Source organism: Alosa alosa, chromosome 16, assembly GCF_017589495.1.
Source record: "Alosa alosa isolate M-15738 ecotype Scorff River chromosome 16, AALO_Geno_1.1, whole genome shotgun sequence".
Classification (NCBI taxonomy): Eukaryota; Metazoa; Chordata; class Actinopteri; order Clupeiformes; family Clupeidae; genus Alosa; species Alosa alosa.
In genome coordinates this window covers 7,594,107-7,618,953 of record NC_063204.1, presented here as the reverse complement: position 1 = coordinate 7,618,953, position 24,847 = coordinate 7,594,107, and the positions used below count along the sequence as shown (strand labels likewise).

Below are 24,847 nucleotides of genomic sequence, written 5' to 3'. Positions count from 1 at the left end.
TAGATTATATAGTCTTGTCTTTGTATTGTCTCCATTATAACACTCAATTGGCTAGTCTTAAACTGAAATGCACAAACCAACTGTAAACTAGTTGTTTTTATAGACTCTTGTTCACTTTGTTTAAGCCTATTCAGTATTTATTGTGAATACTGAAGTATTCTGTGATATTAGAGCATAATATGACCCTATAGGCAGGAATGAATAACTAGGCCTCTAACAGCTGTAGGGGATCATGTTTTCATGTCCTTCAGGTTGATATTTGCTTTCCCATGCAGGCAATTAAACTGCTCCATCCACCATCAAGTTCCCTAGTCCATCACTGCAGTCAAGCAATGGATAGCCTATACTATAGCTTAGGCTACCCATGGAACTGAGAAAACTGCTTTTTGTATTACTGCTTGTAATTGCTGATTTGTATTACTTGTCAGGAGAATGAAGTCATCTTTCAATGAGTAGGCCTACCAACAAATTTGGCCATGACTGTACGCTAATTAAGTTCTTATGATATTATGGACAAAGAAGAGGAACAACCTATTGTGTTCTAATACATTACATGGAACAACCTAGACTGGGAGGAGGTACAGCATTGTGTGTGTGTGTGTGTGTGTGTGTGTGTGTGTGCGTGTACAGCATTGTGTGTGTGTGTGTGTGTGTGTGAGAGAGAGAGAGAGAGAGAGAGAGAGCATGTGATTAATTTAGTGAAAAGCTCTCCTGGATCATTAAATGGAGGCAGCCATGAGCCATTACATTTCTGCATCATAAATAAAATTGCCTCTAGACAGGAACCCTATCTGGTATAAAGGTAGGCTGGCTATAGGGCTATATAGTTATAATATATATACTACACTAGACTCAGACTGGTCTTAATTAAGATGAGATATTTTGCTTGTAGTGCACAAGCTGGCTATACGACAAGATGAGATCCGTTATATTAGTTTAGTTTATGTTCTATTTCACATAGATTTCACCCAGCTTAGTCGAGAAGTCTGTGACTGCGCATTTTACGTCATGACGCAACACATTTTCCTGAACGGATGGTCAGGGCTACAACGCGTAATGGGTTACCAGCAGCAAGCAAGCAGCAGTAGGATGTCTCTTACTATATGAGCTGAACGTTTGGAAATTCATTGCTTTAAATGTACTCCGGTGTTTTAAATATCGGAATATCATCTAGGAAGAACTGGTATTCACCGGTGAGTATCTAACATTGGGCTTGCAAGCTATACGACGGTCATTTCTTTGTACTTGGCATGAAGGTTTGGAGTTTCGTAGGATACCAACCAGTGTCATTGGGATTAGCTGGCTACCCTGCCTGCTTGCCAACGAACACATTTGGGAAGCTAGTTAGCTAGCTGTGCTGCTACGTTGCAGTTTGTTAGGTACTTAGTAGAGAGTGCATTCAGTTCGTTTTGTGATCAAAGTTATTCATCTAAAAATTACCAGGATTTGGTTGTAGCTGTGTCACTGTTTAGTATGAATCAACCGAGTTAACTAACGTTAACCGCGATCTGGGTTACCTGCAGCTGTCAGTCAAGCTAATCAAGTATCAAGTCAAATGGGGGATTTGCCTCACCAGAGAACTCACAGAACTCACTTCACACTATCTGCTATTCATTTTCTATTTCAATGTCTGATTTACAATGCCATTTTAGTGCTTCTTGGCAGATTTAGCGCTAGGTAGCTCACGACGCAGTAGTGTAAGATGATCTGACTCCACGATGCTACCTGCGCCTTGTGACTCCATAGCCTCGAGTCGGTCTTCGTGGCAACACATCGCACTGTTCGTGTGATCCTGTTTTTCGCTCAAGGCGACAGGGAGCGGCTGTTTGACTCGCTGTTGTAAACATGTGAGTAAGCCGACAGGTAACCTCATTGCAAAAGTCATGAGTTAGGCTTGTCATTTGTTTTCATTTGAAGGGTGTCAATGCTGTGTTTGTGTACATTGCAGATAGACCTAGGCTATCATAACTCCACTGGGTAGGCTATGTATTTTCGAGCATGAGCTAATTATGCCCAGTAGTAAGAAACGGAAAATGCTTAATTAATCTTGGGGTATATGGATCGAAAAGGTAGCTCGGATTGACACTACCAAATTGCGCGCACCATTTAGTCTTTCTTTTAAAGGTAGTGTCAGCCCTTAATAAACTATTCAAATTGAGCAAATTGGTCCTCAGTTCTGTTCTAGATGAGAGGGGTATTCAATTTAATTGGGCCTTTCCCGAAATTGAATTGCTGACCACACCTTTAGTCTGATGGCCCATATTTTTGTAACTTCAAGATTATTACTAAGTTATTGTGTGTGTGTGTGTGTGTGTGTGCGCGCCAGTGGTGTGTGTATGAGCTGCGCAGCCACCCCTAGCTCCACAGGGTCGAGGTTGCCCTGCCAAGCCTTCCTCACAACACACACTTGACATCCTCTGTGATAAGAGCCAGTCCGATGGCTACACCCTTTGTACCAGTACCAATCCCTATGGAGGGGAGTTCTAGGAAACCTCGACGGCCGCAGAGGACCTCATCTCTGGGCAGTGTCTCGAGCTCCTCGGAGTCCTCCAGGGGTCACGGGGTCAAGACCCCACCAGTGCAGTGCCAGAGCCCTGTGACCCGCGCCTGCCTGACAGGGGACCAGCCAAGCGTAGAGTTCAGCACCAGCCCACTCCCAATCAACGCCAACTCGACCTCCTCCACAGCCGCCGGCTCAGACGAGAGGCCAATCACACCCTCCATTCTGGGCTACGAGGTTATGGAGGAGAGGGCCAAGTTCACGGTGAGTTACTGCTGTGTGGTTGACCAAGAGAGCCTCTGCACTCTGCTCGTACACACTTTCTGTGTGTATGTCCGACTGCATAGCTATGCAACAGGTGTGTTCCTTTGCAACACATTCACTACACTATTTTTAGATCTGTTTGATGTCATCGTTACTGGTTCAGGACAACAAAGTCAAGTCAAGTCACTTTTAGCGCATTTGTATGCACAGAGTGCAACCCAAAGAGCTCCACATACAAGACACTGACACACAAGACAAAAGATGCCCGACGGAGCGGGTAGTCGCGAGCGTACCCACGACACCAAACAAGAACAACATACAAGACAGACAACAAACAACATTTTAACAAATAATAAAAAGTCAAAAAGAAAATTTAAAAAGAAAATTTCATGTTAAATTAGTCCAATTGGTTGCATCTAACTGGCTGAAAAATGTCCAAGGGCAAGGATGACTTAGGTGAAGGCTCAGCTGTGTCTTTATAACTGACCAACCCAGAGGATTTACTGGCAGTTGGAGAGCATTGGAAGCACAGAACAGTCTGAAGTCATGATGGGAGATCCTGCTGATCAGCAGCTCGGTGGATTTTGACAACGACGGTTTGTTGTTTCATAGTTCGTGGCGTTATCAGAGTTCCTTATTCAATCCAGACTCCAGGCACCAAACGTTAAATGCTAACGCTAGCATGGCAGCTCACAGGGAAGCTTGGTGGTTGTGGCAGCGGCAGATCTCTCGCAGAGTAGGCCCACTGCCCTGAGCAATCTTTCTGACCAGACATTGAAAGTGCAGCTTTGTTCACGGATGGTTGAAGGATTTCAGAGGCCCAACATAGTCTAGTTATGGCAAGCTCTTTAGCCAAATGGAATAACGTTAACTTGACATTAATGTTACGGTAGCAGCCGACTTGTAATCAGAAAAAAAAGACAAAGAATAACACAAACAAATAAACAGAATACTTATGAAGTCAGAAACAGAGTTGTGTGTCATCTCTACATTTTCTTTCTTTCCAGTTGTCTATTATTGTCTCTCAGATCTACTTTAAACATTTCGTTTTCAACTTACAAACCATATTTTTATTCTTTGTGTTTTTTTTTTCCCCAGCTGTCCATTTTGTTTTGTTCATTTTGTTCCATTGCTGTCTCATGTCTCCACCCAACTCTGTTGTTTGTTCCCGTCCTGTTTTGTATAGTGCATATCTGGTCATATTTCAGCTAATCTGCTGAGCTCTCACATTTCCTAGGCTTTTGGTCCACTTTAAGTGACATGTTTGACAATAGCACAAAGCTAGCAGGGCTGTCTGCGTAGGCTCTAGGAGAGGTGCTCTATCAGCATCAAGTTAGCGGATGCTCAAGGCTACAACGTGTGATGGGTTACTGACAGAGAGGAGGTGCCATCTGGATGCTTTAAGAGAGGAGGTGCTGTCTATGCTCTAGGAGAGGAGGTGCTGTCTATGCTCTAGGAGAGGAGGTGCCGTGTGTATGCTCTAGGAGGTGCTGTCTGGATGTTCTAGGAGAGGAGGTGCCGTGTGTATGCTCTAGGAGGTGCTGTCTGTATGCTCTATGAGAGGAGGTGCCGTCTGGATGCTCTAAGAGAGGAGGTGCTGTGTGTATGCTCTATGAGAGGGGGGTGCTGTCTGGATGCTCTGGGAGAGGAGGTGCTGCTCTAAGAGAGGAGGTGCTGTGTGTGTATTGTTTAGGAGAGGAGGTGCAGATTCATGCGTAGGCTCTAGGAGAGGTGCTCTATCAGCATCAAGTTAGCGGATGGTCAAGGCTACAACGTGTGATGGGTTACTGACAGAGAGGAGGTGCCATCTGGATGCTCTAAGAGAGGAGGTGCTGTCTATGCTCTAGGAGAGGAGGTGCTGTCTATGCTCTAGGAGAGGAGGTGCTGTGTGTATGCTCTAGGAGGTGCTGTCTGGATGTTCTAGGAGAGGAGGTGCCGTGTGTATGCTCTAGGAGGTGCTGTCTGGATGTTCTAAGAGAGGAGGTGCTGTGTGTATACTCTAGGAGAGGAGGGGCTGTGTGTATGCTCTAGGAGGTGCTGTCTGTATGCTCTAGGAGAGGAGGTGCCATGTGTATGCTCTAGGAGGTGCTGTCTGTATGCTCTATGAGAGGAGGTGCCGTCTGGATGCTCTAAGAGAGGAGGTGCTGTGTGTATTGTTGTATTGTTGTGTATTGTATTGTGTTTATGCTCTAGGAGGTGCTGTGTGTATTGTCTAGGAGAGGAGGTGCTGTGTGTTGTCTAGGAGAGGAGGTGCTGTGTGTATGTCTAAGAGAGGAGGTGCTGTGTGTATTGTCTAGGAGAGGAGGTGCTGTGTGTATTGTCTAGGAGAGGAGGTGCTGTGTGTATTGTCTAGGAGAGGAGGTGCTGTGTGTATTGTCTAGGAAATGAGGTGCTGTGTGTATGCTCTAGGAGAGGTGCCCCGTCAGCATCACATCAGACATGATGGGTTTCCCCCTCATGCCTCATCTCTGGTGTCAGTCCCCCACCCACACACAGCCTGCCCATTCCCACCCGGGCTGACTCACAGTGTGACCAGTACTGATCTCACTAGCAGGGCCTCCATCTAACTTTTTTTAATGCACATTTTGATTATTCAATTAAGGAATCCTGAATGGAAACGCTTGACATTTGCACTCAATCTTCTAATGTGCTTAAAAATTAGGTTCACTAGAGGGGGCCAGATTTTTACACAGTTATAATGCGGTTATAGTTGATGAGTTTATTTGCATAGCCTAGTGTGGTGTTTTTAATTTGGCTTAATTTGCATTTCCATCCACAGTGCAGTGGATGGAAATGCACACAGAGATGCACATTTCTTGGGCCGAATTTTCAGGAATGTTCTTAAAATATTCCAGTGTTTCCCATAGTGTTAATTTTGTCACCTATTTTTAATTTAGTCTTAGTCTTGTGACGAAATGTCCCTTTTAGTCTTTGTCATATTTAGTCATTCAAAAATCATTTTTTTTAGTCAAGTTTTAGTCGACTAAAAGTCTCGTCATTTTAGTCTAGTTTTAGTCAAAAGAAAACTAGAGGTATCTTAGTCTTAGTCAGTTTTAGTCAACACATTTTAGTCTTTATTTTTATAACAAATTATTTCTGAATACCATTTGAGTCAAATAGTGTTTCACACATCTAAATTTTCCAACAATATTGTGTGTCCACAAGGCTACTCGTCTGTTATAATTGCTCATTCTGATTTTTTGTCTGTATGTTTACATGCACAGGTAAGTCGAGCTACAGTTATAGCTCGGCTGGGATTTGACCATAGACAGTAAAAGATTTGACTGGACCACTGTCATGATTAAGTAGACCAGTGTTTCTCAAAGTGTGGTCTGGGAATCACTGGTGGTCCGCAAGCTATCCCAAGTGGTCCGCGAGCAGACGTGGTAAAATATACTATTAGTTGTTTGCAATATTGAACCAACTTGTATGTAAAAACACTTCTGCAACACTGTCTATGTAAGATATGCCAGTTTAAATCATACAGTATGAATCCACACAATAAGCAAAGTGCAAAGACTATAAGCAAGGTGGTTCAGTGAGTAGGCCTATTGTGTAGACTAATTATAGGCTACTGTTGAAGTAGGTCTAATCTTTTTTTTTTTTTTTTTTTTTTTTAGCTAGGGTTAGTTAAAGCGGTCCTGAAACTGAAAAAGTTTGAGAAACACTGTCGTAGGCCAAAGTATTAATGTTTTACTCCGCCCTAGCTAGATGGCGATATCGTAAACACAACACATTCCCCAAACAGACTCTCCATCTTAGCCATAGCTAACTTGCTAGCGAACTTTCCATATTAGCTTACTTGCTAGCAAACTTTGCATCATCAGTCTAACTAGTTAAATAGTTGACATTACATGATGAACATTTTCGTATGGACATTCTGGGGGATGTTAATTTGTATGAGAGAAGCTTCAACTTCTGGGTATGTAGCATTGTGGCATGGGAGTATGACCCGTATGGGAGTATGACATTGTGGCATGGGAGTATGACATTGTCAAACTATAACCTCCGTAATTCCCCCATTCATTCTCTATAGCGAGTCTTAACAGTACACATGTAATACTCTTTTTATCCACTGGTGGTTGTTTTGGCGCTGTTCCACTGGTGGTTGTGTTGGCTGTTGCCATCGAAAACGGAATGAAATGTAGGCCTACTTGCAAACAATGTAAGAGGCCTATGCTGACTGTATCAGTGCTCAAAGTATTAGTAGTAAAAGTTTTAGTAGTAAAAGTTTATCAATTAATTGCTAATAACTAACTAACTTCTATTCAAATCATATTTCTGGGACTTTCTGGGATAATTATTTATATTTTGTATCCACTCGTTCAAATGTTATACAAATTCACAATTCACAAAGTTCTCATCAGGTGAGTGAAAGTGGTCATTTCAGATGTTTTTGCCAGCACTTCATAAAACTCTCATAGTTTGAGAACTTTAAATTATTTGTAGGATATTGCTTGTTCACAATTTGAGCTGTGTATGCAAAGAGTTCAGAGTTCACACATTTTGAATATTTCATTTGAGCTACATTTTACACTGAAATGGCATGATGGCAATATAAACACAGCTAGCAATGGTTTTAAATAACAGTAGCCTATGATTAAATGTAATGGAATATTCAACTAAGGTAGACTGTTCACAGCACTAAGCTATTTATGGTTACTGATATACTCCGAGTTTCTGGCCCTCTCTTAGAGCCAGGCATTTTGAGCTGGCCCTCGGAAATAAAAGTTTGGGGACCACTGGCTTAGGTAGTTAGCTTGCTAACTCTGGCAGAAATCTCCAGTGTTCTTGTTCCATGTAGTTTAGATGTTGCAGCCACAGGGTTGCAGCAACAACGCGTGGACTAGCCTACAGGAAAGCTGTTTAGCGTATGAACTCATTGAATATTTTGAAAGCGTAACAGCTAGATATTCTGTCTTCTCATTTTGTGACGAAAATGAAGAGAGATTTTATCTTAGTTTTTATTTCATGCAAAACATTTTAGTCTCGTCTTTTTTCGTCAACAATAATGCATCTTAAGATAGTCTTAGTCAGTGTTTCAGGACATTACTGCCGTCTCGTCATTGTCTCGTCTAAGTCATGAAAAAAAAGGTTGTTGACGAACATATTTCCTCTCGTCTGACGAAATTAACACTAGTTTCCCACAGAATTGAATTCTATTTGTGGTGGTAGGTTTGCAGAATTAACTTGAATGCAACAGTTTTTAGCAAATTAGCGCAGCGTGGTTATGATGCTAACCAGATTTAAGCACAATTTAGTACAACCTGGAAAATCATTGTGTGGTGGTCAATGTTGATATTGTGGTGGGCCGCCACAAATAAGTCAATGAATGGGAAACACTGTATTCAAAGGAGTTGACTAGAAAGTCGAGTCAAACAGGAGATGTACTGTCCTCATTTGGCTTTTAGGATGGTTTATGCTGGCTGTTTGTTGAGTCTCTACAAGTTAGCATAGTTTTAAAGGCCTAGGTGATACATTCCAATGGACTACTCTAGGCTTAGGTGGAATTTCAACTGAAGGGATGACCGTTTGAAAGACTGCGTGGGGAAATTCTGACAGATTGTGTTCACTGTGTCTTGCGCCATAGTTTACCTGTGCGTTTCTCTACTCTGCAGGTGTACAAAGTTCTTGTGAAGAAGAACAGTGAGGAGAGCTGGGTGATCTTCAGACGCTACGCAGACTTCTCACGGCTTAATGACAAGGTCAGACACACACACACACTTTCTCACTAACCTCAGTCAGTCTTAGAATGGCATGCAATACCAGTTTACAAAGTCAGATGTACACGATAGACTGTGTGTGTGTGTGTGTGTATGTGTGTGTGTGTATCAGCTAAAGGAGATGTTTCCGGGCTTCCGTCTGGCCCTGCCACCCAAGCGCTGGTTTAAAGACAACTATGAGTGTGACTTCCTCGAGGATCGACAACTGGGCCTTCAGGCCTTCCTGCAGAACCTGGTGGCCCACAAAGACATTGCTAACTGGTGGGTGCGGGGTCTTCATCCTACTGGATTGTGCCTGTTATCTCTTAGTGCCCTTACACCTTACAACCGGCGGAAAGCGTAACGCAACGCTTATTCTTATCTTACACTCAATAAAGTGTTCGGCCCAAGAATAAAGAATTAGCCATGTGCTCCACTTTTATTAAACCTTGCGCCCAAGGGTATCTGGCGCATGATCCAAAAATCGCTATCTTACACCCTCTACAAATCATTACGCCACATTGACCAAGAAAAACCTGGTCTATAGCGAAAGGCGTCAAAAGCACAGCTGAAGACACACTGTCACAAGATGTAAGCAGCCCTTAGCAACCAGTCCCAAACAACTCCTCTGCAGGATAAATATCTTTAGGATTTGTATTCAGTCATTTCAACATTATTGGAGAAAGTGTTGTTTTTTTCAGGCTATGTTTTCGATGATAACCCCTTGTCAGTCAATAGTGAAAGTAAATAACTGTGTAGAACTGTTTTGTTGTTGACAATGAGTCCACGGTGAAGTTTCACTTTGCCTATTAGTTCAAATAATAGGTGAGTGCAGATATAGGCTATACTCTGCTAGTCGAAAACAGGTTTTAGTAAAGCATGGTTTAGTGGAATCCCTGTGTTCCATACACGGACGTCTCGTGTGCAAACAGATTCCTTCAAATGCGCCGCTGACTGTCAAAATACCAATGCACTTTTTGAAGTTGCACTGCTTGCTGTTAAAGAGAATGACAGATGTCATTCTCATTGGTTTAAAGGATGTTACACCCAAAACACACTCAGGACTGATTAAGAAACAGAAGAAACAACCCTTTTGAACAATGTGCCTGATGTCTGATCACAAAATCTGTGACTGGACACGCCCTTAAGCTTTACGCCTCTGACCATCCATTTCTGAATCGCCAAGATATAGGGCCCCTCATGTTTTTTTTTCAAATGTATGAATTCCCATCTGAATATGGTTTGTTTGTTTGTTTGTGTGTGTGTGTGTGTGTGTGTGTGCGTGTATGCGCGCGCACCTGCAGCACACCGGTGAGGGAGTTCCTGTGTCTGGATGACCCCCCAGGACCCTTTGACAGTCTGGAGGAGAGTCGGGTAAGAACAGCCAAGATGGGGTAGAGCAGCAGCACCAGCTAGTTGTAAGAACAGCCAAGATGGGGTAGAGCACCAGCTAGTTGCTTTGATTTGACATTCACAGCAGTGCAGTGCACTATGGTAACTTTCAGTGAACAATAATGTGCTTGTCATTTCCTTTGGAAAGCAACTCTTCCTGGGCCATTTCCTCCACACACGCTTGCCAAGGTTGTAACTTTTACTTGCTTAACAACCCTCAGCCTGCTGCAACACTGTAAAAGTGTGTGTGTGTGTGTGTGTGTGTGTGTGTGTGTGTGTGTGTGCGCCAGATTATATTTCTAAAGCATATTTTCAGCTGTGGGGATCAGAGGGTTGATTATTTGGGAATAACACCAGTCTGGCTCACACTGAGTAGCCTGGGTCACAAGAACAATTCTCTTGTGATTAGTTGAGTCAAATACTTCTTATAGGTCATTTTGTAACCCATTGTGTTTCTGTACATCTTTAATCTCTCTCTCTCTCTCTCTCTCTCTCTTTCTCTTTCTCTCTTTCTCTTTATTACTCTATATTATCTATATACATTACACAAGGACTATGTAACTATTCGTAAGAACTGTGGCTTCCCATTAGAATAGGAGAATAGGTTATCCTTGTTGTATTTATTTATTTTATGTATTTAGCAATAGTGTGTACTAGGATGATAAGACTGTCTGTTACTGTGATAAATGGCTGTACACAGTGGTAGTGCTTTCCCACATGGGCTCGAACAGGTATGGTGCAGGGAAGCATGCAAAAGGAATGTGTATTTGTTGCATGTCTTACTGAAGATGTATGGGTGGGGGGGTTGTCTGTAAGTCTCTTTTCCTTCACTGTCTTGGACGCAAGAGACAATTTGGGAGACAATTAAAGGATTATCTTATCTTATCTTATATTACTCTATTTGTCTCTTACTCTCTTTCTCTCCCCCTCTCTCTCTCCACCCCCCCCCCCCCACCCTGTATTCCTCTGTCAGGCGTTTTGCGAGACGCTGGAGGAGGGGAACTACCGGCTGCAGCAGGAACTTGTGGATAAGCAGCGGGAGATCAGCCAGCTGAGGAGCCAGCTGCAGGAGCGTGACGACACCATCCAGCTCCTGCAGCAGAAGCTCAGGTAGGAGCAGAGCATCCCCACGCTCCCCGGACTACTCTCTAAGGGTGCAATCACACTGGGTCCGTTCAACTGGACCACACCCAAGTGCGATTACTCAGCTGGTCTCTGTTCACATGACATTTTTGTTTTGCGGACCTGGGTCCGTTTATGTCCAACACTAGCTTCTTTTTACTAATATCGCTTGGCAACGTCGCAATAATGGTAGTTTATTTTCTGGTTTTGGAACAGATAACATTCAAATGGCACTGGAGTTCTAACAAACCTTACCCCAGACCCCCGTTTTCTAGCGGACCCTGGTGCACACCCGGGTTCGGTGGACTGTATTCACATTAACAAAAACCACAGAACAATCAGTCCAAACGAACTTGGGTCTGAACCAAACGGTCTAGTGTGATTGCGCCCTAAGAATACACACACTCAATCTCGGTCTCAATATCCTCAGTCTCACTCTGTCCACTTCATAGAGACACCAATGCACTAGCCTGGCCCCGCCCACCTAGATTTTTTTTCAGGGACAGTTCATAACCGTTTCCCTCAGACAAGAAAAAATTCAGGCCAATCAGCGACGAGAGGGGGAGACGAAACCGAAACTTAATGTGATAAACAGAAACAGCAACACCTGCAAACAACAAAGAATGCAGTTGGAAAATGCAGACATTTATTTACAGCAAAGGTAGACCCACTCAGGTTTCCTGACTGTTGCTGTTTATTGTCAGTTTGTAAATTTTAGGTAAGGTAGGAAGTAACATTAGGAATTTCTGATTCTGGTAAGGCTGATTTCAAAGTTTTTTATTTATTTTATTTTATTTATTAGTTTATTTGTCAGGGACAATGCAGCGCACATTATTACATACATAGATATCACAGTCAATGCCATAACAATGCCTGTAGATGTGTTACATAAAAGGTTTCTAGCCAGTTGACTAATTTGCAACCCCAGTCCCTGGTCAGACCTTTCTAAAAACATATTGTAGTCTAAAAGTATTCTAAAAAGTGTAGTATACGTGTGCATACACCTCTCTATACACATAGAGACCAACAAAACATGAAGGGTAATGTTAGTGTTAATACCCTAATCATGCACATCAGGACAACCACAACATGTTCGAACCCCGACCAGTAGGCACGGCTGAAGTGCCCTTGAGCAAGGCACCTAACCCCTCACTGCTCCCCGAGCGCCGCTGTTGTTGCAGGGAGCTCACTGCGCCGGGATTAGTATGTGCTTCACCTCACTGTGTGCTGAGTGTGTTTCACTAATTCACGGATTGGGATAAATGCAGAGACCAAATTTCCCTCACAGGATCAAAAGAGTATATATACTTATACTTATACATACATAGGAACATCACAAACAGCAAGTCACGTAACATAACCCCCAGACACCCAACCGCCCGCAGACTCTCACTTATACGGACAGCCAGTCACAACATACACAAATACAATAACACAGACAGCAAATCACATACAATACAACCCCCAGATTCCTAGCCACCCGCAAACTCTTACCTATGCGAACAGCCAGTTACACACAACATACAATAACACAGACGCAAAACATCACATCACATAATACCCAACCTCCCGCAAACTCACCTATGGGAACAGCCAGGCATCTACACAGACAGTACAGTAAAACATAGACAATGGAGTGTGTGTATGTGTGTGCGAGTGTGCGTGTCTTAGTGGTCACATCCTTGATTTACTTTCAGCCAATGTTTTACCTTACTGCTAAATGTTGTCAGTTCTGTTTGTGTTTTTATTTCTATCGGTAAGTCATTCCAAAAGCAGGTTCCTATTACTGAAAAACTTGAAAAAACAAGTTAGTGCCTGTTGCGATGCAAATGTTGGAAACGTTTCCCAATCGAGAGTCACCAGACTCTATTCACACAAGCGGCTATATTGTGTACAGTGGGCAGTGTTTCGACTTGGCCAGCTTCCCTCGCGGTCCGCGCGCAGGATCACGCGACTTTAATTTGTATTTTTCCAGTGACGCTGCAACGACGCTGCAACGACGCTGCAACGACGCTGCAACAGCCGGCAGAGGTCTCAAGTGAGCAGTGTGTCTCGTAAAAAGAAATGGAGCTGGAAAACCCTACACAGACTTCACTACAGACTTTTGCAGACTGGTTTAGAAATAATTTAATAGCCAGAAATATGCCTGCCCTGCCCTAATAAAGCAATATTTGGTTAACGATTTTAGGTTCTTGGCCACGAAAACGTGTCTCTCTGAAGCCAGAGAATGTCTAATAAGAACGGGCTCTGCTGAAGCCCTGTTCTAGAATCTTTGCTCTGAAGGCTGTGTTGCTAGGCAACATCAAATAAACGAAATGAGAGTCTTTTCAAGGTATTACAAGTGTATGTGTGATTAAGAATGGATGTGTGTGGTTTGCAATTAGAATAAACAAGAAATAACATTTCCAATAATTTCCCATGATAAATTACATAATATTTGCACCTTCCTTACGTGTAAAGCTCACACCGTATTTAGTGAAATGTAATTTCACTAAACGTTGCCACCTAGCGTTCAGATGTATTTAACATTAACGTGACATTTCCTGCTTATTCTTTCGTCAACTCCATGCTTTTAGGAAAACAATCTTTTTATCATAGTTCCCTCTTCAATGAGCGATTACCAGCTCGTTTTTGTAACAGAGATAGCTGTTTATTGTCCCTAGGTTTACAGAAACACCTATTCATATTAATATGTATGGAGTGCTGCCGACCACCACTCATTACATGGCCCAGAATGCCTTGCATGTCTTTACAACAAAACAACACAGTAAAACCTAATTGCCCGTAAACATATGAATTTGCATACTTGTAACATTTGTAATAATACTCTCCCATCATGATTTTTAACTATAATGAAAAAAAAATATTTTGAATACCATCAATGTGAAAATAACTGTACTACGTCAGCAATAAATAGCTAATGTTCTCCTTACCATTTCAGTTCGTAAGTCCATACTATCCCATGGCTGAGCAAGGATTTCATGATTGGGCAAGGATGCCTAGAGACATTGTGGCTGGCCAGAGACATTGTGCATACTTGGAAGACATTGTGGTAGAAGTGCAACTACAAAGGTTAAAGGTGATAGTTATCAAATACCTATGGGTGGTTTGCCAAATGGTGGAAACGTTTGGAATATTGTCTTTTTTTTTTTAGCTTATGCATCCTCACATTGGAGTCCCGAGTTCATATACAAAATGTGGTATCGATAAGTGACAGTGTTCCTGAGATATGGACAACTTCCTGTTTCGGAGCTTCGCCGCCGATTTCGTTTGGCTGTGACGGGCAAACGCTTCTGAAAATCAAAAATCCTTTCTGTAACTTCCGTGAGGCTTGGTCCAAGGATCGTCACGTCAAGTTTTGTGAAGTTCGGACCAAATTTGTGACCTGTGAAACTTTAGTTTCGCTTTCTATTCAATCCAATATGGCGGAAGAATGACAAGGGTCAGTGACATCATTTTCAATTTCCACACTACACCGGTTCCGGCCGGACATTCCAGAGTTGGACCGGTGGCGATATCTCAAAAGGTCTAGTAGCAGGAGCTGGCCAAAACAGGAATAATAAGAAAACTTAAAAAGAACAATAAGTGTGCTGCTTTGCAAGCACACTTAATTAAACATTCTGGTTTTCTCCGAGTGCAACGATGATAGACAGACATCATTTGGACAAAATATAGAGCATATTAACCTCCGTTGCTCAGCCAAATGCCTTCCTGTTACGTCCTGTTATCACGGAGCTGTTAAACGATTTTTGATGGTCACAAGTTTACTTCATTAGCGTTTATTTTTTTGATTATTAAAGAGTGTTTTTCATTTAAGGCTTGACTTTGTGCTTATTCAGAAGAGCATTTAGTGCTCTCCCCAATCCCAGACGTTCACATTGCACATGCGAGTAAAAATGATGTATGGAGTCAGATAGGTCACCATGGGCATATTTGATTTAGCTATAGATGGATTCACAAATAAATAAATTAGCCTACATTTGGCAGGATACTTGATATACAGGCTAAATGCAAATATGGTATTATATTATTTTACATTAACAAAATGTAGGATAATAGAACAGACTGAAAATAAAGTAGGCACTGATCTTTAAAATCCTGTTTCCTGTAGCCTAAATGTTGTCAGTCATTCTTAATATTCGCAATTGGTGCACTGGCATGTTTTAACTGTTAGCTGCAGTATAATGTTAGATTATGTGTAAGTTAAGTACAGAACTGACTGCGCCCAAATTTTTTTCTGTGCTCCTAAATTTTTTTTAACTTGGGCGCACAAGTGCTCCTGAAAAAAAAAAGTGTAGAGCCCTGACCGCGGGTGCTCCGTCTCTCGGGGACCTACTGAAAACATTGAGAACCCACGTGTGCCAGCTTACAGTCCCGGCTAAATTTACATTAATTTAAAATCAAACATTGCAGTTTATGTTAAATTCAGCATCTCTCATAATGTGATTGGATATGTTGCTGTCAATTCCCTACTCCATATACTAACCACCAATGAGAGTGTCTCTCGTATGAAAATTCCTGACACTTCCCACCTGAAGAATTAACACAAGGCTTTGTCGGGTCTTCAGCCCAGAATGTTTAAAATGTATATAGCCCTGAATATCATTTTAAAAGTAGTCTGACAAAGCTTATCGTTTTGTGACACAGCTAAACACTGGTACCTCATAGAATGTCTATAACATAGCCTAGGTGGTCGCAACTCACAAAAGTAAAGCAGATAGAAAGAACTCCATAAAATCTAGCCTACAACACGCAGACAGCTTCATGCGCCCAGGGGTGAGCGTCTTGTAGTGCTTTATGATTGTTGGCTTCTGATGGTATCTTGCTAATTCACTGAACTGCATTAGGTGACACAAATGGTATTGCCTTTTATCTTATAACTCCTTGTCTGAGCGACTACCAGGCCTATGGTTTTTAAAAGTCAGATGTTCCCTGACAAAGACATTTGAAAATTAAGAATGTTTATTGACTTGAAAAATACACTAATTTTTGCAAACTCCCTTCATTCAAGCCTTGAAGACATCGCGGTATGGTGCGCTATGTAGATCGTTTCTCGTACCATTTAATTTCTCAGAATTTAGGTCTACTAGGCCTACAATAACGTCATCACCAAATACATCTTTTATTTTTAGTTGATCAACCACAAAGAGTAGCATAGGCCTACTGTGCACAGTGCACTGACAACTGTAGCAGCCCAAGGTAACCAGTTGTTGTAGATGAGAGGCAACCCCTTGTTTCAGATAGCCTGGACAACATGTTACCTGGGTGTTGCCTACGTTATTAATTAATGCCTACAATAGTTAATTGATTCGCGTAACATATTAGTTGGCTCAAAGAGTAGGAAATCAGGATGGAGAGAGTCACGCGTGTGTTGCTTTTGCGGGATCGGATCCAGTTTAATGCTAGTTTTCAAAACATATATTTTTTACATGTCTTTTGTCCGTGACTGTAATGTAGCCGAAATGGCGTAAAAGCGACTTCAAACCGCCTAAAACAACTTGTTTGTGAATGTCTGACAACTGCTGCAGCGCATACGCAGCGCAAAAGGAAATCAGTAGGTGAAGAAACCAGAAGGCACACAACACGGAAAGATTTTAAGGCTATTTCAAGATAGGCTACTCAATGGTGCTATTTCACACGCATTATAGCGACCCCCACTCACCGGGGTTAGGTGGAAGGTGTTAATAGACGATTGGCGTAGCCTACAGTGGACTAGGGCTGTCAAAATTGATCAGAAATTACGTTCGAATATCCCCTCTCAAATAAACACATGTATTCGAATATATTGGAATATCTAGGCTATATTATTTGCGCATTATGTCAGTGATGCGCATCATGTCATCTGTTTTTAACTTTTTGTATGGTTATTGCTTGACAGGGGGGATCCCAAGCAGCTTTCAGCCATAAGGCATTTCCTAATTCACCCGACACTGATATTCAAAATGTTGAAACTATTTCGGCATAGCCTATAAGCAGTTTAATTAAATGTAATGTTAGTTGTAAACAAACGGGCTACTTGGTGAGGCTTGGCCTCACAGATGCGCTCGTGCCTTAAATGGGCCTATTAACTGACCGCCCGATTCACGTTGGCTGGGGGGCAGGGGGGGCCATCAGACATTTGTTCCCAAGGGTCTATGAATTGTTAATCCAGCCCTGCCCCCAACGAACGCAACTTTCCACCTCTGAGACAGCTTAAAAGAAGTCTAGAGGACTCCTAACTCCACACACACACGCACACACATGCATAGACCTGTTGTAAATACACACACGCTCACATTCCTCTTATTGGTACATTCTGAAAGTGTGTGTGTGTGTGTGTGTGCTTTTTGCAGTGGGAAGAGTCTATGTGTATCAGCCCCGGGCAGTGTGAGCAGTGTGGAAGTGGATCTCGATGTAGACGCAGAGTCCTCAACCACAGAGGCAGATCAGGACACAACCCAACACAACGGGTACATACACACACACACACACACACACACACATATACACACATACACGTATATCTCATTGACAATAAAGCAGACTTTGACTTTGACTCATACTCCAGTTTAAAATGCCACTAGTTTGTCCCATCTCTCCGTTTCCTCTTTCAGGTCAGTGTGCTGGTGTCGTCCGGTGTCGTCCAGCTGCTCCCCCCCAGTCATCCAGGTCACCCAGTTGGAGCACTAATCCAGACTGCTCTCCTCCTCCTCCTCATCTTCTTTCTCCTCCTCTCCCTCTTTCTTTTTTCTCTTACGGCCCTGCATCTTCTCCTTTATGATTTGGGAGTTCTCCACGTCTGTGGCTTGGAGCCTCGCTAACCACCGCAGCGCAGGCTGAGAAGAAGGACAGAAGGGCCACATGTACGGGAATGTGTGGAAATGGGACCCAAGGCTCACATAAGAAAGCGTTAACGCCGCCACATGCACTTGCCATGACTGCTGTGTGTGTGTGTGTGTGTCCGTGGCTGCTGTGTGCATGTGTGCGTGTGCGTTTGTGTGCGTGTGTGTGTGCGTGCATGTGTGTGTGTGCGCATGTGTGGTGGGACAGCTGGAGCTTTTTGATCGTGTGCAGCTTGGATCAGAGCAGCCCTGACCTGACCCTGGATCTGTCCAATGAACTGCTGGTTGCTATGGCGGGTTGCCATGCCATGCTGTGGTGACGGCGCAGCGCAGCAGCACTCCCAGTCTGGCCTGCCGAGGAGAGAAGGGATAATCTGGCGTCCAGTACTGTGTGGCACCCGTGGTTAGGGCGGCCATTTGCCAATCAGGACTCTACGTGACTCATGTACGTTTGGTTTGGTGTTGTTTGGAATAACACTGCCTTCACAGCCATCACCCATTTCACCATCTCACAGCACTGGCCCATCTTCCATTACGAGACACTTGATAATGCTTTTAAATAGGTATGTTAGATGTTTGAATGCATTGCTTGCACTATAGGAAACGGAAGAGTGTGTGTGTGTGTATGTGTGCACACGCTCGTGCACGTGTGTGTGTGTGTGTGTGTATGTATGTATGCTTGAATATTTGTGCATGCATGTATCCATGTGTGGTGTACATTTGCAGTCCTGCTTATTTCATGATTACTCCGTATTTACTATAACTCAATAGTGGCCATGATAAATACATGATGGGCATTGTACATGCTCTACTATGGCAGTAGTCTTAAAAAGGCTATTCAGTGGACAACATTGCTGGTCTTCTGCTATAGGACGACTGGGTCAATGGCAAGGCAATCTAAGCATCTCAGCTGCTACAGGAAACTAACTGTCTTAATGGGGAGCTAGTCCTCTCCTGGCACTACCATGCACCCCCCTCCACACACGCACACACTAGGTGTGTATGTGTGGGTTTTTTTGTTTGTGTGTGTGTGTATACATAGGTCACCACTTAAAGCCATAGTCTGCAGCTGTTTTGTGTTGAAATTTGCAAGAAAATCTTGAAATCAAGAAAAGCCATAGACAAAGCCAGGTGTGTTTGTGTCGTGGTCTTGTGCAGTCTGTCTGTCTGTCAGTCCGTGTGGCAACTGAACTCAGTCCTGGTTGTGGGCGGCTCCTCCTGCAGCCCAGCCCAGATCACATGATGCACTTTACTGCCCTGGGGGCTTCTGGGTAAACTAATCTTGGCTTTCTCTAAATCGTAGTGCCTTCTCCTCACACCTGCACACTCACTCATATTTAGTGTGTGTGTGTGTGTGTGTGTGTGTGTGTGTGTGTCTGTCTATCTGCATAGCTTTACTTCACCGTGTGTGTCACCAAGGTCGGCTCTCATCATGGACAGTGCCTTGCTTGCCCCCCCCTTCCTGAGGGCTGTCCAGTTCTCTTCACAGATGCTCAATAGCAACTGCCCACACAGCCCCAGTCATGTGTGGTCAGGCTGGGATCAGATGGTCAGGTAGTGCAGTTGTGAGGTGGCATTGTTGGAACGGAAATATGCCGCGACCGTAGGCCTTTGTCGATAACGTTTGGCACTCCTGGTTTATGACCGTAAAGGGTGAAAGGCCCTCATGAGGAATTTGCCCTGCGAGGGGACAAAACTCTATGGCAAGGCACAATGCAGTCCACTTCGGGAGAAAGGGACCGTCAAGAGTGGACCTAGAAATCCTCACCAACCTAACCATCAATCCACTCACAAATAAACAGTGCTTTTGGATGGGAGATTCTGTACGCATGAGCAAAGATAAGAGGACATCCTTACATGTGTGTGGAGAAGATTCTGTACGCATGAGCAAAGATAAGAGGACATCCTTACATGTGTGTGGAGAAGATTCTGTATGAAGATAAGTGGACATCCTTACATGTGTGTCGGTCAGGGTATGTTTGTGTTCACAATACGGAATACTGAGAGAATGTAAAAACAAAAGTCACTACCCCCAAAACACTTCACCACACTTCATGTGAGCTATGACAAAGAGGGTCAATTCTTCTCCTGGAATTGCTGCTGTTGTCTGACTCTTTGCATTTGTTTAGATTTTGTTTATCCTGGTTTCTTTTGAGACTTCTGTGCTTGCAGGCCGGGAATGGGCAAGAAGCCTTTGGGTTCAGGAAACCGATGTAAACTTAAGAGATAATCGTATTGTAACTTTCTTATTTCACACTTCACTAAACTAACGCTGTCAGGTAATAATAAATCAGTCAACGTGTTTTTCTATAAATGTTTGTGAATTTATGAATTATTGTGAATTATTATTTCTGCATGTTTAACGTGAGCATCTATAGATGAAAATTCCCTGGTCCTTGCACTTTTTTTGATAAATATTCCAATTTCTGTCATGATAATGTGAGTGTGGAAAGAAAGGCTTTTATTTGTCCTCCAGCTGTCAAGTTTGCAAAGTAAGAGGATGGAATGTATGTAAATATCCCCACACCTACAACTGCATAGAAGGTTGTTGAAGGATCTTCATCATATTTGAGTTAATCACTATAAAGACGAGACTGAACTTTAACCCCACTACACCAAGCCAGTCACATGGTGTCCTACATGTACAATACAGCGTTCGCGTGATCTCTCACAAGGGGCTTGAGTAGTGTTCATCGAATCTTGCAGTTACTACAAAGTTGGTGGACTTATGAGATGCTCCAGATTGTGGGGTCAAAGGTCAAGGTCTAGTTGGTTTCAAGGTACCAGAAGTTGAAAAGGGTGGAGGCATACTCCATGCTTTGCGATGGTTTACTTTTCATTCTAGTTATTTTAGGCGTGATATAGATGTAACATCGTTGTCCAACACAACCATGGTCCAGCTAGGCTACTTCAGTGCATCTCCATGCATTTTTCAGTTAACCCAAGAGACCCTATACATTTTGTTTAGGTTAAGTAAGACATAAAGGAAACCGTTGATCCTTCATCCATTCCAGTACAAAATCACCAAACTTTGAGATGAACAGTTTACACTGGACAAAAAGAGTAGGACAAAATGTAGTAAAAAAGAAGTAGCCTACCTTGGATTTGTAATTTGGATTTGTCAAGTATTCAATAAGTTTGCGTAAATGTACTTGCATCTACTTGCACATTCCACCACAGGCCCTGAATTCCAAATGCCACAAACGGAAAACATTGGCAACTGGCAGTGGCAACATTTGTACTAAGGCTATGTACTGTATAAGGGCACTCCTTTGTTGCCGCCGTCAAGAGGGCGTCAAGACTCAAGATACAGTGAGAGACAGAGCCGTATAAGACATACATAGACGGTTAAAGCGGAGTGAGAGTAATAAGCCTATGGTCTTAATTTTCTCTCCCAATAGCTGGCCACTCGCGGCATAGCCTAATGCCACTTACCTTATAATTAGTTAACTATGCTAGTTTTCGACACACACGACATGGACGTACTGTACTTTTGCCCCGGAAGAAAGCCAGTGTGGCTCATGAATCTGCTTAGAATATGGGACAGTTCACAGAAGGAAGTAAACTAATTTTAATTAACGTCATTTACAGATAGATCACAAGACAGAAAGCAAATATTCCATGGATCAGTGTTGAATTAATCCCATGTAAATCGGGGTAAGTCGTCGTTTTGCCAGCGTTTCTCCCGTGTGCACCATCATAGACATAATATACATAGACGCCGCATTGGCTGCTGGAAACAAGAAATGCGGCCGCCATCTTGGACCGGTCATACTCCTCGTTGCGTTGCAGCAGAAGACACAAGATGACAGCACTGTGCAGCATGTTCCTTCTCAAATCGGCGGACCATACTCGGGGGATTTACTTTTCACAAGTAAGATTTAACATAACCGTACTATTGGTTGTATTTTGTGAATAGAATATTACCAGAGAGCTGAGAAGGAGCAATCTTTGATATTACTGTATGAAAATCGTAGCCATCTAGCTAGGCTATGTTTACTCGGTGTTCACCCCCGGCTATGAACTGAGACTTGATAAGTCATATTCCATAACACTGACTTAGATTACAACTGACACAAGAAGGCTATTGTAGAAATAAATCATACTAGATTTGGCTGGCAAATTTTACACAAGTGGCACAGACTAGCCTATTGGGCAATCGCTAGCTGCTACTTGTAGCATAAGTGTGTTGGTGGTAGCCTCACTAAAGTGACTTTTCAATAGCTCAACTTCTTTATTTATCAAGTAGCTTAGCCAGACAAGCTACACTTTTCTTGTCATGTGAAATTAGCACAATTTAAAGTAGCTTCCTATGTAGTGAACTAGCCTACTGCTGTGTTTGTGTTAGGCTACTAATACATTTGACTGGGTGGTAGTTTTGTGTAGTGTTTTATTCATGGCAGAGTAACTGATAGTTTAGCTCACTAAAATTTCTCAAGTAGCTTGCCCAACACTGTATTATTCACATGTCATTTACCCTAACAAGAATAAGATGCCTCTCAAATTCCTTTTCATTCATTTATTTATTATTTTGTATCTCTCCAGAACAACTGCCTTGTTCAAGAAGACTGAATGAACTGAAACGGTCTCCTCACACCCCTGGAACTGAGGAAGGTGCAGCTCTTCATTGCAGTACTGCAGGGCATCTGCTACACTGTGACTGAATGTTTGATTTATGAGCTCCACCTTCATCACCTGCATTCGCCACTCTGTGACCCATTTTCCCATCGTCTGGTTGACTCAGTCCTCTTTTATGGAGTACCCAGTTTACTATGCCATCTTATTTGCCCACCTGCTGTCTGAAGCACTTTTGTTCTCAGCCAAAGTGTACCCAAGCAATTTTAGCAAGGTGGGAACATACAAAATGACATGCACCAGTTGTCGAAATCATAGAACCAACTGCATCACGGTAACTCTGTCTCACTGAGCCTGTGAAGACACTCCCTGATTCTTTACTGATTGCAATGAGCGGGTTGATCTTAGCAGTTTCTAAAATGTTTCTTAATTCCTTTTATTTAATCTCTTCATTGGGGCTGGAACCTTTCTGTGAACTGTAAATAACAGATGCTGTTGATGAACCCATTGACACTGTACAAGTGACAAGTCACCTTTTTGTCTTGAATTGATGAACTGTTACACTTACTATGCCAAACCAATGTCTGTTTTTTAAGGATCAGAAACAAACCTACAAACTTGCACTTTACAATATTTATGGAACTTGTCTAACAAATGCTGTTGATATTGAACCCAGTTACTCCATTTCCTTTATGCCACACCAATGTCTGTTCATCACTTTTGATGGCACTGAACTGAAAATGTTAATGGATTTTTTTCTGTAAATTTAACTCATTAAAACTTGTATCAAACCAGTGGATTAGTTAAGTTCCCAGTTTTTATATTGGATGTCATCACTTTATAATATATCATATATCAGAATATTCTATTACTGTTAAGCCCACTATGAATATTAAAATACACACAACCGTGTTTCCTGTATCATACAGCTTTTCTACTGGGAGGTTTACAACTTATTCTGAGTCAATTTACCCAAGTTTGTCACTAAACCACATAGGCCTACTTGGAATACCCCTCAGATGTCTGAATGGCACTGATCTCACTTAAATGTTTATGGAACCTTTCTGTGGACTGTGAATAATGCTGTTGATGGAACTTTTCTGTCAACTGTGAACTATATTTAACTCATTAAACTTGTATCAAACTAGTTTTGTCTATGCTGTCAAACATGGATTATGTTCCCAGTTTTGATATCGGACGTCAGGTCACTTTATATCATATATCAGAATATTCTATTACTGTTAAACCCACTATGAATATTAAAATACGCTAAATCATGTGTCCTGTATCATAGCTACATGTATGACCTTTGCAGCAAAAAAAAACGCGTGAGAATCTGTTCGGTATTCAGTGAGATATGATTAATTAAGTGCGCTGACAGCTCATCTCACCGGCCAAACAGATTACACTGAGTGGAGTGGATGACCGGTCCAAGATGGCGGCTCCAAATCTCGTCAGCGCTAGTAAGGAGTAGCGGTCCATGCGGCGTCTATGTATATTATGTCTATGTGCACCATTGTGAGCCTTCTTCTTTACATGGCGGTTGGCAACCAACTTTTTGGTGCATTACCGCCACCATCTGGACTGGAGTGTGGATCAAAAGGTCAACTTACACCAGAGAATGTCTAATAATAAAGGCCTACACTTTCTTACATTTTTATTAACTAGTGCAGTGTATGTCTATGGTTCAAACATGCTATTCCTGTAGCCCAATTACATGCCTGCATGTAGGCCTACTTTAAAAATAGGATGATGGGGGGGGGGATAATTCCAGGTAAGCATTCAATAATGAATACAGATAATATAATAATATAATAAATGTGAAGTGAGCAGAATTTAAGCATGGCTGCATGTGACATTTTTTACAAATCAAAATGATATAATCCTAACAGCTGTTTTGAGTCAAGGCTATGCTTAGCCTATTGAATAACTTAGTGGTCATATTTTGTACCGCTATGCAGTACATCTACTTGTAGAATATATTTGTAATGGTAACATATTTTTAACTGTAGGATGATTTGTAAAAACCAATCCGTACCCGTAGAATAGATTTGTAAGTGTAGGGCATATTTGTAATATTGACAATTACTTGTACAAATCATTTTTACAGTTACAAATCATTTCTACAGTTTCAAAACGTGATACACACGTACAAAACATATGAGTCTAATATTCTTCCATAAACTCCCTTCTTGGCAGTCTGTCATTCAAATGAGTTTATTAGGTTTCCATACTGTTAGTCTCAACAAAATCTCAGGGAAGAAGGATCAGCTTTATCAAACTACAGAAAAAAAAACATAAAGTAACTCTTTCAAAAACTAGATGTACCACATAGCAGTAGCCTACAAAATATGACCGCCGCTCAGTCCTGCACATTTTCTCCTCAAAAATAAATCACTCAATTTGTCTCCATCCCCTCTTGCAACTCATGTTATGCGCATATAACTGTGTGAGTGAGTGAGTGAGTGTTC

General features: G+C 42.3%; 1 protein-coding gene across 2 annotated transcripts; it reads left to right on the top strand.

The window, feature by feature from the left end:
- Positions 1-1,027: 1,027 nt before the first annotated feature.
- On the top strand, positions 1,028-20,115 carry LOC125309289 (sorting nexin-16-like). Of its 2 annotated transcripts, XM_048266094.1 has the most exons (9): positions 1,028-1,193; positions 1,747-1,847; positions 2,327-2,764; positions 8,383-8,469; positions 8,600-8,748; positions 9,771-9,840; positions 10,832-10,968; positions 17,313-17,429; positions 17,574-20,115. In XM_048266094.1, the coding sequence occupies exons 3-9, from the start codon at positions 2,438-2,440 to the stop codon at positions 17,647-17,649; spliced, it is 963 nt and encodes a 320-aa protein (XP_048122051.1). In that variant the 5' UTR covers positions 1,028-1,193; positions 1,747-1,847; positions 2,327-2,437; the 3' UTR covers positions 17,650-20,115. The 2 variants fall into 2 exon arrangements, with proteins under 2 accessions (XP_048122051.1, XP_048122052.1); XM_048266095.1 differs by lacking the exon at positions 1,747-1,847.
- Positions 20,116-24,847: the final 4,732 nt, after the last annotated feature.